The 19,137-nt window shown below is 35.7% G+C and overlaps 1 protein-coding gene across 1 annotated transcript in view; it reads right to left on the bottom strand.

Annotated features, from left to right (window-relative positions):
- The window catches only part of KIF20B (kinesin family member 20B), a 40,975-nt gene that overhangs the window by 15,214 nt on the left and 6,624 nt on the right, over positions 1-19,137 (bottom strand). Inside the window, exons 7-22 of the mRNA XM_021288358.2 lie at positions 18,134-18,182; positions 17,274-17,468; positions 15,834-15,945; positions 15,300-15,371; positions 14,665-14,811; positions 12,725-12,887; positions 11,459-11,707; positions 10,551-10,690; positions 9,798-9,948; positions 8,729-8,996; positions 8,387-8,448; positions 8,090-8,209; positions 6,388-6,553; positions 2,785-3,997; positions 1,304-1,442; positions 4-126 (exon numbers count right to left, since the gene is read on the bottom strand). Of these exons, the coding sequence (XP_021144033.2) occupies positions 4-126; positions 1,304-1,442; positions 2,785-3,997; positions 6,388-6,553; positions 8,090-8,209; positions 8,387-8,448; positions 8,729-8,996; positions 9,798-9,948; positions 10,551-10,690; positions 11,459-11,707; positions 12,725-12,887; positions 14,665-14,811; positions 15,300-15,371; positions 15,834-15,945; positions 17,274-17,468; positions 18,134-18,182 (3,369 nt within the window). The remainder of the gene's footprint in view (positions 1-3; positions 127-1,303; positions 1,443-2,784; positions 3,998-6,387; positions 6,554-8,089; positions 8,210-8,386; positions 8,449-8,728; positions 8,997-9,797; positions 9,949-10,550; positions 10,691-11,458; positions 11,708-12,724; positions 12,888-14,664; positions 14,812-15,299; positions 15,372-15,833; positions 15,946-17,273; positions 17,469-18,133; positions 18,183-19,137) is intronic.

Here is a 19,137-nt window from a genome sequence, read left to right as displayed (position 1 = left end):
TACCTGTTTAAGTTGCAGGATTGTGCGCTGTTTGATCTCCAATTCTTCACTAAATTTGTTTTTAATTTTCTGAAGTTCACTAACTTTATTCCTCAGGGATTTCTCCTCGGATCGCATTGTACATACCTGTAACAATGCACAAACACAGCAAGCAAAGCTCACATTTACCTATAAGCCTTCCACTATCTCCATAAGTTATCTAAATAACCAGATACTTTAGGAGCCAAATTTTTGCAAGCATCTTAGCTAAATTTCAGGGGCTGCAGGAAGTGCACTATACTGTACATCCTTCATAGGGAAGGATTTTCACTATAGAATAGTCTTACATTTGGCAAAGAGGAAAAAAAAAATGTAATAATAATAATAATAAAATTAATATATATATTCTTAAAAATCACACAAAAACACCCACAAACACCAAAACAAAACAACCCAACAACAACCAACAGCAACAGCACGAAACATGCACATGCTATCAGGAAATAACCTAATCAAAATACAAGTTCAGTTGTCCTTTAAGAAATAAGAATGTCTTCTGACATGTGATCCCATCCACTCCTTGCTACTTCTCAAACAAGATTATACACTGAATATTGAGTAAGAAAAGGTCCTCAAATGTTAGGCTGCGCAGGAAGACGAATACTTTTCTAAATCTTACACTTCAAGCCCAAACTCTTGCTTGGATTTTGGATTCAGTTCTCACAACACCCCATGAAATTCTGAGAAATCTTACTGCTTGATAACTAAGCTACTAACAATTAACATTAGTAAAAGTTATTGCATCTTTTCATTTCTTCTCCCCAAACTTAACAGAAAACATAGCTTAGATTTAGAACTTATTTTACAAGTTAGATTTAGCCTCTAGAACTTAGTGCTTTCCTTTCCTGATTAATCCCTCTCTTCCAACCAGAGATCAGTGTTTTCCATAAGTATGAAGTCTGAGGCTTTGGATTCAGCACAAATAAAAACATATGGCACTGGATTGTTATGAAGATTCCTAAGTCCTTCTCCATAACTAGATTAGTCATAAGTTTCACAAGTCTTTTTCAAGTGTATTAATAAAATTTACTTCTCTCCTTCAATATCTGTACTAATCCATGTTTTGACATCCAGTCTTATTTTAATTTACAGTTTCATTGGCAGTGTAACTTAAGATTCACTGTTACTCGAAACGTATCCTTCAGAAGAGCTTTATTATTAATCGCTTTTAATATTCATAGCTTGAGATTGGTGAAAATGGGTTTTAACGACAGAACAACAAGCATAAATTTGTAGAAGAAACATTTGGCCTATAGTTACCAACCTCTTTTTCTACTTGCTGAATTTGTTTCTTGGCATCAGAAAATTTCTCATTCAAATCTGTATATTCTTCCTCTTTCCTCTGCAAATCTTTTTTCAAACTCTGTACAAGGGCAGAGCTCTCAGAAAGATCTTTACGTAGCCTTGTGTTAGAAATTAAGAGACATAAATAACATTAGTATTACACATCTCAAAGAATCAGCTTTTACACATTAAATCAGGCTTGACTGCTGGTTTTATTCATGAGTTGAACTTCAGATCTATCAGATCAATTACAAGCTTCAGAATGGTACTTTTGGATTTCAGCTTCTCATTATATGATCCTGAAGTAACAAACTGCTTAGATTCACTTCTGAACACTGGAATATTTTTTTTAAAGCACATTAGCGCAACTAATATTATTATTATTATTATTATTATTACATGTCCTTACAGGGTAACAAAAGAAACAAGGTTAATATCAAGTGAGTTTAAACTTGATATCTACAACCCAGACCTTGTAAAGATCAAAATAAATAAAAATCAAAAGAAAATAGAAGAAAACAAAAACATAGCACCAAGTACTGTTGTTACAAGTGCTACAAAGTAATTAAGAAGTTTGATAGGTTTACTTTTAAATGGTCACATGGACATCTTGGATTTTTACTTTAAAACAAACCAATAGAAGGTTTTTTAGATTCTATAATTGACAACACAAAACAAGGCCTCACAAAAGGTAAAGCTTTCAAAGCTTTACAAGCACAGGGTCAGCAATCCCCAGATCTTCATGCTAAATGGTACTTTAGAATATATGCTGGCAGCCACTGACATGGCACTAAAGAAACTCTTATCAGAAGGACTACATAACAAATCAAAGCTATGTTTACATTATTGTAATTCCCTTACCATATAGCAAACATAATCTCTAAGACACATTTATTCTCTTATTTTTTAAAAGTTTAAAAAAAATAGAGAGGGCTGGGGGAAGTTCTACTCTCCTAGACCCTTTATTCTGTCAAGTTCTTACAGTAAACTCTGTTCACCTAAAATAGCCGTTACCAAAACTGGCTGTCTACTGTTTCCTCCCTGGGATTCTTTTTTCCTTTTTACCATTCAGTCCTTTTCAAATAAAACATTGCCTATTTTTATGCAAGTTACAGGATAGAACATTAAATTACACCATTTCCTTCAGAAAGGGTATGCCACATAAAATTATTAGAAATCCTCAAATAATTCTTCATTTCCTCGCATGCTCCTGTTTCCACCTACAATAATTGCTAATGATATAGATCTATATTTTTGAAGGAAAATACAAACAGGTGAGAAAAACATAGCCGAGGGAATATGCAAATATGAAAGTCAAGTAGTGTATTAAAACTTAGATAAGCAGTTTTACTAATGAAATAGAAAAACATGCAAATGTGTTATGTCAAAATAAACTGATGTTCCCAGAAAGTAATTTTGAGTCTATTCTCAATGGGCTATGACATTTCATTATTTACTTACAGTTTTATGGATTGTGTTTGCTCATCCTCCTTTTTCTCCTTTTCCTTAAGAGAGTGTTTCATGTTCTCCAAGCTGTTCATTAACTGCACAACTTCCTCCTTCAGATTTGCTTCTTGATCATTTAATTCTTTCAGCTTTTTGTCTGAATTAGCATTTTTCTCTTGCAGAGATACTATATTACCTTCTAGATTTAAAATAATAGATTCTTTTTCTTTAATTACTACTTCTAACTTTGTTACGTTGTCATCTTTAGCTCTGAAAGCCTCCAAGAGGCATTCAAGCTTTCTTATTTTTCCCTTATATCTGGTAACTTCCTCCTCAAACTCTGCAATTATTCTGTGATCTTCTGCAGCCTGTTTTTCAAAATCCTGGGTTTTCTTCTGGATTTGCTCTTGTAACTGATTCAGAAGTTCTTTTTCCTTTACAGACTGACAATCTTGATTTGCAATCTCATTTAATTTTATTTTTAGTTGATTGTTATAGTTCTTAGTGTCACTAAGTTCCTTCTTTAAGTCTTCAACTTGTTGAAGTAGTTCTCGAATCTGCTGACCTTTTTGTAAAGAATCCTTAACAATATTTTTGCATTCTTCCCACATGCTTTCAACACTACAATGAAAGGAGCTTTCCCGTCTCAGATCTGCTGTAGATGCAGTTTGGGGCTGCACACACGCAGGACTCCCTTGAGCTCTGTCTGGTTCATCTTTTTGAGAGTTTAAGGAATCCTTTAGATTAACTAAATCAATATCCATAGCATAAGACTCTAAGTGACATCTATACAACTCCTCTACTTTGGACTGCATTGTTTTAATTTGTGACACTTTATCAATTATATTTTGTTCAGCACATTCTACTTCATTATTTAGCTGAATAATCTTTTCTTCTTGCTCCCTGTTTATAGTTTTCTGTTTGTCCAATTCAGAAACAATCTCCTGGTAGTCAGTTTGACACTGCTGAAGTTCTTGACTTAAGTCAGAGGCCCTTTCTTCGGAAGTAGAGAGCTTGAGATGCAGGTTTGTTATTTGCTCACTGAACTCTTCATTTTTGGTTTTTTCTCTTCTGCATTGTTCTTCAAGTGCAGCTAGCTGACTTTCCAAGGTTTCAACTCTTTCCTTCAGTGTTAGTATTTCTGCATAGTTCTCAGAAGTATTTGTTTTCACATATTCAGTTATCTTTTCATCTAGAAAGTCATCTTCCCCACTCTCCTTCGTATCCCCTGAAAAAACCCACATCCAGACAGCTCAGTTTTATTCAAACCAATAGTACAAGTCACTAGTAATAACAAATAGCAATTGCTATATGGAAAATGGTCACTATCTGAAAGCCACACCCTCATATCTTACTGCATTTTGAAATCTTGTAGTTAAAGCCCTCTGAGCAGTTTAACATGCAATAAGTGCCTCTTGTGCTTTTAGGCGTACTTTGTAGCAAGAGGCAGGCAGGAGCCTTAAAGAACACTTTACCATGGCTCTATCCCAGCCTTCTACTCTGTACCACTAGTATAAAAATCTAGCTAGTTCTGTTAATATGTAGAAATACCTATGAGCTAGATAACATCCACAGTTACATCTAGTTTCCACCTTCACTGGTTAAATAAAATCTTTAATACAGCCAGCAATCACCGATTCTACATTTAGAAGAGCAACAGTATCATATACTTTTCCAAAAAGTTTTGTTCATACTCAATATTCCCTTTGATTAAAAATGAAGCTACAAATCCAGCACAAGTTTTTCCATTTAGTGTTTGGGACCTTCCTCTCTTCTTTTTCAATTGCTTTCTAAACTAGAACATGAGCAAATAGCTTGTTTTTTACAACAGAAAAAAAACATCCTCAGTGTTGACATTAATTGCAACTGTAATTTCATCTTTGAGAAGAGCTATTGCTTTTCTATTTTTGTGTTGTTTGTTTAAACAAGCCTCAGTCGTGAGATTAAAAACAAACCTACTACTATCTAGCATATCAAGGAGTCTACATCAACTTCTTTTTCTACCCCCTTCCTGTAACTTTTACATAGGTGGCACCATCAAACAGTCATGCTAGGACTCAATATTCATCCCAACCAAAGATGGTAGAGACAAATGAGCAATGTGTCTGGTGCTGAGAGAGAAGGTTCTCATATGACAGGCTTCCAATAATATTTATTTGAACAAGTTGTACAAACATCAGAAATGCCCTACGGGATCACACACACCATTGCTAGACCCACCTAATATCTCACAACCTTTTGCTATTGTTGGTAGGCCCAACCACTTCCTACAGATCTTTCCTGACATAAAACAATCGGGAATGTTAGAGGAATGCAAGACAATACATCCCTGCTTAACTCTTCTAGTGTTTATGTATCAACCTGTTGGCTGTTAGCTTATTGAACCATTCCTGAAATATGAGAATTATCTGTCTCTCCCACCTTCCAGTGCAGCAAATATTAGAAGTTCAATACCCTCTCTATGAAGTGCTTTGTTCCATAAAGTGAAACTCATCTTCTATTGGATTGAGTGTTCCTTAGTTCTTTCACTGCATAATGTGATGACAGTCCAGCATTCAGTTTATTCCCCACCTGTGTCCTAGTCTTCTGTGATCATGTAAATTTGACAAGTCTCCTTTTAACATGTTTTATTCTTCTTCATGGAGATAAATAATTTCTGCTCCCCATTTTTTAATCTTATTCCTCTTTCTACCCCACCCTCACCCAAACATTGCCCGGTTGATATTCTCATTTGCACCTGTTCTGCAGAAGGAAGGCAAGAAAGTAAGGGACACAAAGGGAAGACTTACTTTCTCCTTTCATGTATGCTTTCCATAGTTCTATGAGAAACTGAAGCCTAGCTGTGTGCTGAAGTCGGTCTCATATAGCTCAATCTCAGTGATAAATGGACTCCAATGAAATGGATAACATAAGTAGTTGTGTCCGTTTAAGTTTCACCCTTATCCTTAAATGTCTTCAAATGCAGCTTGCTTATTCACCTCATTCTAAGACTGGTAAGTTCACAGATAAAGCAAGGAAAACAAAAAGACTGGAAGTACAAGTGTGAGAGCCACACAAATATGTCAGCTTTGGACTTCAAATAATTTTACTTCCATTTAAATGGAAAGCTTTTCTCCTTTGCCAGCACTGTCCCCTTGACCAGAGCTGGTGTGTTCACAGCATGCATACAGAAGGAAAGTCCAGGTTTCACAGCACATACTGTATGACTAAACAATCAGCAAGTTATTAATGCTGTTGACACTTGCTTAGATTTTTTTTTTTAAAAACTGGACCAGGAGACACTACTTTCCCAGAAGTCCAGCAACAGCAAGTTTAGTACAAAAAGAACAGTTAAGACATTGCTTAAGAACTACAGCTGAGTCTGCAAGTACATTAACAGGTGAGAAAAAGCAGCAGAAAGAGACTAAAAACTTTTATTTTAAGCATTTAGGAGTGAACAGTATAAGACCTTCTGCAAAACAGATGATATTTACATAAGTTACTTCCGTTTACAGTTTAACATAGCGGATTTTCTCCCCATACCATAATGTTTACGCTTGACAGCTTTTTGCTTTTGTTCTGGTATAGTAATCAAGTTTTTTTGGAAGACCCCGTGTTGAAGGATGGTAGAAATTGTACCTTTCTTTGTAGGTGGTTCTTCTTCCATGGTAGTCTTATTTTCAAAGCAACGTTTTCTTCCCACTTCCAGTACAGTTTCGTCACAATCCTTGAATTGGCTGCTTTCAGTCACTTTGTTATAGTTCTTTTCTGCCAGTTGTCTTTTAATGGTAGTTATAGTGTTGTCCTGTGTTAAAATAAGATTAATTACTTTGAAGTTCCACAAAGTGAGAACTTAAAAAGCTTAGTAATCTCTTATATGCAAATACTTTTACAAAACCATCTGGGTAATACATATAGGGATTGTCAGAGGAATAAGTCAGTTACAGATGAGTTACTTAAACCAAAAGCAGGTACACCTTCAGATACTAATAAGCACAATGCTTTGCACTGCACAGAAAACAGAACAAGAGTAGGAAACTAAAAAAATGCAAGACTTCCTGTAAGAGGAGTTTGTTTACCAGCTGAAGACAATTTCCAGTGTCAAAAGAGTTTATCAAATTCCCAATTTGTTCAAAGGGCAAATGATCAGCACTACAAGTTTGTTGCTTTCTTGTTATCGTTGGTAGAGTTGCGAGTTTTAACTACCTTCAGCAAAGCCACATATCATTTTTATTATGACAGGCCTAATGCAACTTGAAAGCCTAGTCAGTTCTGCCATACATACTTTAGGCTATATATTTCACTGAGAACAAAGTTTCTTTACTTGCAGGATGACACAACTGGCAAGCCATGCTGGTTGCCAAGGACCAATTTCTCATCTTTCAGTAAATCATTAGAAAAAAACAAAATCTATAGAGCAGATTTGAGGCTTTTGGTCATGTTTTAAGTTCCATGACACACAATCTCATAGAAACACAGGACAGAGTTGGAGCCTTGCCCTTGGAAGAAGCAGTAATAGGAAGCAGTCATCACGACTTATCGCTCTCAGAGCTTTTCAATAGTATGAATGCTAAGTTGCTCTGGGAGTCAAAGCCTTACATTTACAGTGGAAGAGAGAAATGGATCAGAGTGCTAAGTTTCTTTTAAAATTTTATCAGAACTACTTCATGTTACTGGACATCAGGCTCAACAAAACCCCCTACCTACTTTTTTTCTTTTTAACCCACAGACATTTAGCCAGGCTAGTCTCCTGGCATTCAGCATCTAGCAGCAGACTAGTAAGTTGCAAGCTTTATTAACCACATGCTCTCTTAGTTCAAACTCTACTCAATACATTGATATTATTGCTTTTCCTTTGAAAGTGTTTGTGCATGGCGGTGGTGGGTGGAACACCCTGATTTTTGTTGCCAATTTATGCAATCACTGTCCTTCTCGTATTATTAACTTCTAACTTCAATTAAATCTGACTCTTCACTGCAGCAAAACCTCCTTTCCTCCTCTTCCATTCAGGCAAAAATAAAGAGACAGTGACATAATCCCTCTATTCCCACTGCTTAAATTCTTCCAATTTGAGGTTGGTTTGTTTTCTTCAGAATGGCTCTGCAGTTTCATCTACAATCCACCACTAATAACTCCAGATCACTGGTTCCAAAAGTCCCATTTTTCACAAACACCCCTCCACATTTTACTGTAACTTAAGTTTCAGTGCCAACTTCATGTGCTACCACTTCAAGCAAAGAGCAATTACTTACAGAAACTTTCAACTTTCTAAGTAGTTAAGTCCATTATAAACATATATTTAATGTTTTGTATAAAGAAACTTGAGATGTTTAAGACTTACATAGTCTTTTATTGTTTCTTCTAAATGGGATATCAAATCTTGTAGTCTTGTAATAACATCCTCTTTTTGCTCCACAATGTTCATTAGTTCTTGAATCCTTTTATTCTGTGTATTCATTTTCTTGGGAAAAAAAATAGTTCAGTCAGTGTCAAGCTATATCATGCATTTAGAAGCAAGACCAGTTAAGCTATACTTGATATAAAAATTGCTATAAGTATACTATAGTATCATTTTAAACTACTTGATTTTTGTATTAAAGCAAGTAATTCCACACAAGTTTTTCCTTGACAAAGTTACCTCAGTTGCTTCTTTAAGCTGCTCAGCAGACTCATCCAATTTAATCATCTGCATTTCAAACTCTGTAAGAGGAAAAGAAACTTGCATCAAATAAACAGCTGTTACACAGTTCACTCACTAATCCATTTTTCCAGATCTACTGGTATCTCATAGAATCATTTCAGTTGGAAGAGACCCTCAGGATAATCAAGTCCAAACCTAAACTAACTCCAGCACTAAACAGTGCCCCATAGCTTTTGAATAAATTGATTTTTTTTCACGGTGACTTCTACTTATTTCTATTTTACAGCAGTCAGTCATTTCTTTTTTCTGCCTTTCACATCACGCTTACACCCAACTTACCTTTGGTTTTCTGAGTCAGTTGTTCTTCAGTTTTGAATAATTCATCGGTTTTCTTTGTCAGCTCTTCTTTGGTCTTAGTTAGTTCAGTGGTAGTTTTTCCCAGTTGTTTTTCAAGCCAACCTATAGCCTTCTGTGGTTCATCGAGGGACACAATGTACCTGTGTGCTTCTTCTGCTTGCTTTTTGATATCAGTGACATCATTGTGCAGAGAATCAATAATGCCTTCAAGATCAATGTAGGTGCCTGGCCCTATGCTATGTTCTTCATCCTGGAAGATAATTTATATCCATCTAGAAATAGCAAATTACACAATAGTCTTTATTTCTACAGAAAAATTGGAAAACCATTATGAATTCAAACAAATAAGTACAGTTAATTCTGGCTTCAAAGTCATCTTGTGGGTTCATATGCGATTTGATCATCAATTTGTCTACCTTCACACACAAGTCTCCAGTATCAATAGCTATTTTATTTTTATAGCATTTAATAACATCTGAAGTTTTCATGTATCTGTAAAAGTTTGTGAAGTGAAGTAAGTTTGTGGTCAAATTAAGTTGTAAACAAAACAAAGACTTTATATCTTTCATCTTTGTTTTCTAAAAACAAAGGTTTCCACACTCACAAGAACTGGCCTCAGTTTAAGAGTCTAGATATGGCTTAAGTGTATACACAATTCTCATTGCTTCAATTGTAGCTTCAATAGCCTTAAGAAAGAAAATGCCTCTGGGACCAGTACAGTCCATATACGAGGCCTAAGAAGTCAGCTTCAAATACTTTAAATAGACATTTAATGCAACAGTGTTTATACCATAACGGCAGGTTTTCCCCCAGTTTCTTTGAATATAGTAATTTTTACTTTGTGTTGCAGAAGTGCAGAAAACCCCAAGGATTCCTAAATGTATACCTGAGGTTCAGCAACTACTCCTATTAAATGTGATAAACACATCTTGCTGTGGATACAGTTACACAGCTTGCAATTCCTTGAATCCATCCTTCTAACCCTTGAGACATATCACCACCCTAACAGGTAGTTAATAAAAGGAATGTTATTGAGGGCAGATAAAAATACCAGAGGTCCAGCTTGTCCACTGCAAGGCTGATCCTTTAATTTATCTTCTTCATCTGTATTTTCAGTATAACCATTTACAAGTTCCTTGAAGATTTCCAGACGCCTATCAGAATTTTCTTCAAGGAGTTCTCGCTCTTGAGAGAGGTACTCTCTATAGTAGGAAAAATAAGTCAGCAACAAGCTAGCCAGCATGAACTGCTAAGAAGTTATTACTACAGTTGCCTATAAACATACTTTTAAAAAAAAAAAAAAATTGGCACGATAGAACAACACAGAAAACAGTGTTGCTACACCAAAACAGAAGTATATTTCCCCCCCACTCACTCCTCTGAAGATTGAGGGGAATACAAATATATATATATATATGCAGATTATGGACAGCATTTAACTACAAGCATTTTTTCTCAAGCTTCTTAAGCCAGAACACCTGTTTGGAATATCATTGTGTTAACTAAAGAATGTGCAAGTGTACTCTTTCTGTAGACATCCTACCAGAGCTCTTCTCTTAGGCAGAGCTCTGCAGGAACAAACACTTTACAGGTTACACCCCTATCCGCCCCCAAAAAACCAAGGCCTTTCCTATACAGTATTTTTCCTGAAATCATAGTCCAAACAAATTGATCTATTAAAAAAGGCAATAAGTCTAGCAGAAGAATGTGGTCTCTTACAGCCAAGAGACAGGTTTAAGAAATAAGTTAATTTACTTTCATTTTTTTAAACCAGTAACTTTAAAACCACTTAAAGCTAACTTACTCAAAATCTTTTTCCCGCTTAGCAAAATAGTGGGTAAATTCTTGTGTCACTTCTTCACGAATTTTTAGTTCCAGCAGTATCTTATTCTTCTTTTCAGTAATAAGTTTGTTTTTCAGCTCTTCTAGGAGACTTAGCAGCGCCTAGAATTACCATTAGTATTAAGTTTTTCATAAAGAAATAGTTTCCCAGAAGTGAGATTTTTTTTTCTCATTCCTCAAACACTACAATTATACTTTATTCTTCCAGCTTGCAAAATTCTTCCCGTTCTTTTATTAGCTTATTCAAAAACAGGAGGATTCATGAGTAGATTGAAATATCTTTTTGGTACTAACACAGCAATTTAAGTTTGCACAGAGCAGGCATTTGCAAAGAATATTAAGTTTATTACAAGAATTCTTGAAGCTGCCTTAAAAAAACAGGCTTAAGCTCCACAGGATTTGGCTGGTTTTTTTCCCAGATGTTCATTTCTGGGACACTATCAATGAAACTTCCACAAAACAGTCTCTAGTCCTCTGTTACCTCTTCCTTGTCTTTCCTAGAAGTAACTAAAACTGCTGTTCCTTGAACTGTTTTCAGAGTTTTCTTGTGCATGGAATACAAAGGAACAGCCTCCTATATTGCTAAAAAACAATTAATACTAGCTGTGCATTGACCATAGGTCACCAAAAGGAGAGAAAGCCAAATCTGCAATTCTTACTATTCTGTATGTATTTAGACACTTATTTCAGAGTTTTCCCACAATAGGCACTTAGTCATAAGTAATCCCACTTTTAGTTCTTAACACTGGATTTAGGTAGAATGAGGGTGATCAGAAAAAAAAAGATAGTTGAGAGGTGAGAGAAACTAGGAAAATACCTTGCTTCAAGACTCCATGCTACACTAATTCTTAAAGTAGCCCTGGCACATACCATATAGTCTTGTTTTCCAATAAGAACTCTCTCTTCATCTGTCTGCACTGCTTCTTCTCTTGACATATCATGTTGTTCCTCCATCTCATCATCAGCTTCAATCACATCTTCTAGGCTTCTGTCCCATAAGACAGTAGCTGTTTTCCTTGGGACCTGCATTTTAATGTCACTAAGTAATGATGATTCTCTTGCTGATTTCTGTCCAAATGACTGATCTTGAGGAAGAATAGATGTGTCCATAACTAAAACCTACTCAGAAAAATAAAGAACATCAGTATTTTTTATACTTCTACTGGTACTTCCAAGAGATACCTGTTGCACTTTCCTGTAGCCCTCCTGAGAGTAGTATTGCCACAGCCACCTATCCTCTCTGTTCTGAGTCACTATTTAGACCAATTTCCAGCTAGAGTACAAAAGAGTCTAAACCTTCTTATGATCCCAGGAACACCAGCATCCACTACCTTGACAACCTACAAGAGAGCCATCACATCATGCACCAACAAATTTCTGTATTTCTTATACTTGGAGTTTCCAGTTGGGTTACACGAGTGTCATCCTACAAATTCATTCTTGAACAGCTGAATCACCCTTACACTCTACTACTTCTGGTATTGTACTTAACCTGAGGAGATGAGCCGACACTCTAAAGGGTCTCCTGTCATTTCAACATACCTAACTGTCAACAGATGTTTCCCATTGCTTCCATTAAGGTTAGAGCACTGATCCTCAATACTTTCATCTTCAGCCTCACCAGGGTTATATCACTGTACTTCTACTCATTCTGCTTCACCTCCACATTCCCAGTGAAGCCTCTATGGACATGGAGATGACCTTTCAAACTCTTTGGTGCTCAACCTATTTTTGTCAATATTTCAGGTGAGCAATACTCCAAATTAAGATAGCAGTAGTTTATTGGACAGCTAGAATTGCTCCTGGGTGTCAGCATGTTACAAGCACAGAGGAAAAAAAATCTCCCGAGATCTTGAGAAATTTCCTCCAAATACAGCAAGTGTCTTTTTAGGCTAGACATTTTATAGGAACTATGGATTTTTACTCCCACAGTCCAAAGAAAAAAAAGTCAGTCTACTAAAGCCTTTTTAAAAGCTTTACAACAAAATAAAGCCTGACTAGGAATAACTAGAAAATATTACTGCAATGAGACAGAAAAATCCAGTAACTGAATTCATATTCTTAGAAGTGAGAGAACCTGCTCTTCAAATGCAATTCAGAAGTACTAATCAACAACATAAACTACAACACACTTACCTTTTGTGCAATTGCTGAGAACTTTAGCACATTGAGTGTTTCATCGTACGCTGAAGCACATTGGCTTATGTTCACTATCATGTATACCTTCCCCTTTCCAGTGAAGAATCCTTGAAGAAAATGAGTTAACTTACTTTCCCGAAAGGATATGTGCTGCTGCAACCTTTAAAGACAAAAGAACAGATGACCAGAAGTTTGATAATTTCTGGTTAGTGTAAATGCAATCCAGCCTGAAGAGTTAAAAATATTTACAAAAGCAGTAGTCTTTAAATCAATTAAAATTGTTTTGGACTATACACAGCTCTTCGTGAAGAGATTGCATGGCTGTGGTGACTGCTGCTGCTTTATCATTATGTCTGATGAGAGCACTTAAACCAAAAGCCTATTCAACATTTAGCCTAGGGTAGGTCACATAGCCTTATGCTACACCGAACTATATCCCATCTCTCTCTTCCTTTCCATATTCATGAAAAGGATGTATGCAGTTCTAGGAATGCAGTATCCAACATTACCAGAGATCTCTCACTCAGTATATCCTGCCTCTGAGAATGGACAAAAGCAAGTGCCTAAGCGAGAAAATGAGTATAAACCAAACACATGGAGATAACTTTCTCAACTGTCTCCCAGCAGTTTGGCATTTCCTGAATCAGAAGTTGTGCCCTCAAATTTAAAAGCTAGTGATTTAGTTTTTGATGCTTATAGGAAATTTTATGAGAATTCATAAAACATGACTAAACACACACCTGCCACTGAATAGGTCGCTTGCATTTCAGGAACATGATGGCTATTCAGTTATATGGAAATGCTACAGAACTCAGCAAGATTCCTACCACAATACATATACAGCTCATAAGTAGCTTTGCTGCAGGACTGATAAACAAGAATAATTTTAAGAAAGTTACTGCTTCCTATTCAATTTGCAATGGACATCTATTAACACTTCAAGAGATCATGCCTCAGAACATTTCTTCTATATTGTTAAAATTCCAAGTTATTAGGATCAAAAAAAGACATTGTGAATACATTAACAGCCCTGTAAGCAGCTGCTAGTTTTAATGTGCTCTTTCTATCTGGAAAGAACAGGAAGATAAAAAGACTGTAAATTAAAAAAAAAAAATAGGATTAATCAGGAACACAAGCTAGCAAAGCTTCATCATCTTAAGTTGTGACAGACCTTGAATAGGCTGTCAGGATCAGTGTTACATGGTAAGTAAATTTGGCAAAGCACATCTGGGCGTATAATCAGCAGACAGAGTTCATTTAACTTCTTGGACGGAAACAGATCTTCAAATGAGAACCTGTGGGGAAAGCAGCTACATCCAGCTGTGGCTATATATTGTACTGGTTTTAGACAGCTAGCTTTTCTTATTATTTCACTCTTATTTAGATACTTGAACTGGGGCATAAACAGTAGGAAGGATTGCTTTTGTATGTGGTTAGCTAGATCATGATGAGAGTGTTAAAGTTGCGACAAGATTTAGGAAAAACAGGCAAATTTTATCAAAGAGCACACAGTTATGATAGCACGGCAATAGCCTGCTGATGAAAAATGTTACATTAGAATGAAAATTTAGTTAGTTCACAAAGGTGTAATAAAAGGCTGAAAATTTGACCCTTACTATGACACTAGTAAGAGTGGGGTTTTGAACTTATTCCAAAGTTCGTTTGAAAAACTAAGTGCAGAAGAAGAAAGTTCATTTGCTAGTATCTATGACAGTATATTTAAAGGGTGTTAGAATTTGATTGATTTAAAGAGCAAAACAAAAAAAAATGAATATAACTTTGGTATAACAGGACCTTACTGTATAGAATTTACAAGTCTGTACATATTTTCTACCAAAAACTTAGTACTAGTGTTGTGTATATTAAACAATAACTTTGAAACACTGTGGGCAATACCTAAAAACTACAACCAGTTTGCAATTCATAAAACAACTTACTTGGCCTGTTGACAGCTCTTGAGTGCATTAATACACTTGCGGAGAATCAGAAGAGAGGTGTTTATATTTCCACTCTCTTTCAATCTGTCACCTTCATTGCGGGTCTTGGTATATCTTTCCGATCCAGCAAGGTCACACATTGACAGTCTGAAAGCAGGTAAGGAAAATTCTCTTTATTTACCTTAGAACACACACAAGTTATTCACTTTTTAAAATTATCACTTTTCTTAGAGGAAGAATTTCTTGGTCTTCATCTGCGTGAACCCTTTCACCCTTTTCAATGTTGTCTTCCCTATCAAATTTCACACTACTTCCTCCCAAACCCTTACCCACATGCTTCCTAATTTTCCTCCCTGTTCTCTTCCTTCTGAGGGCTTAGATGAGTTCACAGTTACAGAAGGCTAGCAGAACTGTGTGCTAAGCAGAGAGGACAAGATACAGAACAGTGTTGCAACCTGATGGCTTGAGGTAGATGGCCAAGTATTGTATGAGTGTAGAACATGGGGAAACCACCACATGCACATGAGGCTCTACCGGGGAGCACTGGGTTACATAGTGCAGTACTAGTACACCAACATGGAATATAATTGACAATGTAATCATAAAAGAATAGAGTGACTCTGCTCTGAACTTACTCATTGACTCGGGTCACTCGTTGTACTCCTGAATCTTCAATTTTCAGTATCTTAACCGTAAATATGCTGTGACTAAAAGGAGAGATTTAAACATAAGCAAAGTAGTAAAGTAGACCAATACTTTCAAAATATGTTTGGCCTCCACAACATCTTTTCAAAACATTGTTGAACCTATCAACATATCTAAGCATACATTCCATCAGAAACAAGCTTTTAAAGGTATATTTATGTAGCACTACTTTTGCTTTTTTTCCTCAGACATTTAAATAGAATAAAGATAAGGGCATTTGCTTGAAGCAGAGTATTTTATAAAATGCTGTTAGTTTTTGTATATGTTCATCTTATTGAAAGATTTAATCCTTATGGCTCAAAACATTGGGACACATTACTGCTACAAAATGCCAAAACTAAAACCTAGTTATCCAGACCTTGTTAAGGCCTTTTATCCTCCTAAAAGCCACAAGACACATTTTAGTTCCATATTCCTCACACACACACCATTCTATGCCCAATGTTACTCAAATGGTTTCTCACCTTCTGCTGGAGGAAGTATTTAGTTTTGTGCTTGCAGTACTCTGGTGTTTCAATCCCAGTTCTAGAAGTTTAAAAGCTTCTTTAGAATCACAAATCTGAACCCACTGCAGATCTTTAGGAAGAACAAACATGATAATCTTGTAAATATCATTATCGAAAAAGAAAGGAGGTATTAGGGGATAATGTATGCACACCAAAAATAATAAATTTACTTGAGACACATGAATGTTTCACTAAGCCTACTTCAGACAGAAGTTATATGACGACAACTAAGATCAAGATTTTTCCTTCCCTGGGAAAGGAAGGACAAGTATATCGCATCATTTCATTCTATTAGCACACAAAAATACATTCCATCCAAATTAAGTGAGAAACCTTAGACTAAACACTGAAAAGCCAAAAGGTAGGGTCTATTATAAGTATGAAAGCCCTACATTCATAGTCATCAAGGCAGAATTCTACCTGGACAACTTCTCTGTTTTAGGCTACAACCTTGAGGGAGCGGGAAACTATGGACATATTTCAGGGCCATCAACTGAAAAGATCAGTGAAGAAAGAATTTTGTCTGCAATATGACGACTATATGTCATCTTGGTATGTACTAGAGTAAATACCTACAATCCTGCTAATAGAACTTGTAAGATAAACATTATGGCCTCTTGAACTAGAGGTCACCAAAATTTTACTAGCAAAAATACTAGCTGTGACCAGGAAAATCATTAACTGGTATGCCTCAATAACATCAGGAACAGCCTTACTTTTCCAAGATTTATAAAAAAAGATTATGTTGAAGCATAGTTCAAAGCAGACTATTTCATACTTCACACATTTTCTAGCATTTGAAGAAATTAAGGAGCTGGGTTTATCATCCAGTTCAGGTTTTTGAATCTATAGCCTGGCATATGAAAGATAAAAGCGGCAGGACAAACACCTGCAAAAAAAGCCTTTAATCTAGAATTGGTGTCTTGATTGTACAAAGAACCTGTAACAAAGCAAACAGGTTTCAAATCCTATTTTTTCCATGACCAGAAACAAACACTGAACCGTTATTTTTGAACTCTGTTAACTCCCTACCCTTCCCAACCCAAAACAAATTACATCACAGGTTTGATCAAACAAGAGTACTGTAAAATGTAATTTTGAAAAAATTACTAACAAATTTATCAATTGTTTTCACTATTTCACTCCAATTCAAAGAAATATCAAGGCAGTGGAGTACATACAGGCTTTTAAGAGTTATAGTCAAGAATAAAGAGAAAACACTATTAAAAGTACAGGTACTTCTATGTACATAGATTGTTGCCTTTCACACTTAACGTAGACACTTCTAGTGCCACAGTGAATGCAGTTAGGAGTTTTCTAATCCAGGAAGAGACATTATTAGAGAAAGACCGAATTTTCAAGTTACACGTTTGGCAATTCGCAATGTATTCTAATCACCTTTTAAATAAGAACATCCCTTAACATCTTGAGCAAGACGTAGTGTTTTTCTCTTCTTGTAATTTGATGTAGGAATCAGAAGATCATAAAAACATTCATTGTAAATCTCAAAAAATGAAATCCAAACAGAAAACTTAACGTAGTTTTTCACAGTTGTGCTAGATTGTTCCAGGTCATTTAAGACTTCTTCCACACCTGCCAAGTACAAAACATTACAAGTTAATACAGGCCTAGTAAAGTGAATTCAATTTAAAAAATTAACAACCAAAAACTGAGATCAGAATAGACTTCTAAAAACACACTTAAAAAAAAAAAAAAATCACTGACATATCCCACCCTTTTCTTAAGTATCTGGGAGTCATGTGCTTAACCTACATATTCACAAGAGACACCTACTCTATCACTTCCTTTTCCACTTGCAAATTCTATCAAACATGTACAGCTTGGATTATTCAAATCTCTTCAATATCTTCAGAAAACAGAATTAAACTGACAAGTACACTTCATTCTAACTTTTTTAAGTGAACCTATTACTTAGGTAGTTTTTAAATGTTAGAATTAGGTTTATCTGATTCCATATAGGTACTCCAAAAGCCTGTCAGGATATCACTAGGACCCAGAGCATAAGTAGTACTACTTTCCCTTGCTACAGTTCCATCTCATTTAATGCCTGTTCAGAGATTCTTCTAACCACTTTATCCTTGTGTTTTCTGCCCAGATAACTTGATTACTATCCAATTCACAAGCATATAAAAATGCCAAGTAGTCATTTTATTATTAACATAGGCCAGAAGTCAGTTATCGACCTTCAGAAAGCATCTTTGCCAGCTTTGATTGCAATTGTTTAATGTAAAACATACCCTTATAATCAACTGGTTCATTGTTGTCAAAGCTATTTTGATGGTCTACCTACAAAAGAAAAGAGAATTTAAGATATTTTGTTGACAGTACTCCACCAGTACAGCACCAGTTACTTTTCTAACAGCTTTGTTGCCCTACTAGATAGGAATACAGCATAGTTGCAATATGCCAGTACAAAGTTCCTGGCTACACATCATGACTAGTTCAATGCACCTGTACAGATCTGTTGGAAAGGCTGTTCTTACCTTGACATTCATTTCTGACACTTTTATTACATCAAGCCTTATCACAGTATATAGCATTTCAGCTTGCTGAACCAGAAAAAAAGCAAGCCACAGAAAAATAGAGTGGTGGGAGCCCATGCAGAAACAGAGTGATTTAACAGGATTATCTGCAGGAGTCCAGTAACCATTTACACATTACTCTTAACCTACTAAATCCAGAGAGACCAGATTTTTTTTATTACTGGTATCTGGTAAACCAGGATTCAATATCTTACAGTTTACTAGGTCAATCCTCAGAAACAGAGGTAAACATAGAACACTCATCCACTTAAAAAAAGAAGTGAGTAATTAACTGCTTCATGATACAGGCTGTGGAAGCCTTACATAGTCAAAATAAAGTCTCAGTTTTCAAAAGAAAAGGAAAAACATCTTCCGCTGAGCTCTTAAAAAGAAAAAAAAAAAAAGGGGCGGTTGGGCAACATAAACCCCTACAGCTAAAGCTTATGAGGTTTCATAGACATACACTCCATTCTCAGTGTTAGGGCTTTTTAAAAAATTTATTTTAGGCACAGAACTGCAAAAGAAATGCAACTCATTGCCAAAACCAGTATGCTGAAGAGAAGAAACATGTATTATGAAAAAAAACACAACACAAAAACCCCAAAAAAGATGTAGTTTGAGTTGGGCTTTTTTTTCTTCAATATTTTGTCACAAGTAACTCTCACGTAAAGCTGGGATTCCATGTAGTGATTCCTGAAATTTAAATATTCACATAATCA

This window comes from Columba livia, chromosome 6 (genome assembly GCF_036013475.1).
Source record: "Columba livia isolate bColLiv1 breed racing homer chromosome 6, bColLiv1.pat.W.v2, whole genome shotgun sequence".
Lineage (NCBI taxonomy): Eukaryota > Metazoa > Chordata > Aves > Columbiformes > Columbidae > Columba > Columba livia.
The sequence above is the reverse complement of the archived record's forward strand: the minus strand, read 5'-3'. Positions and strand labels throughout refer to the sequence as shown.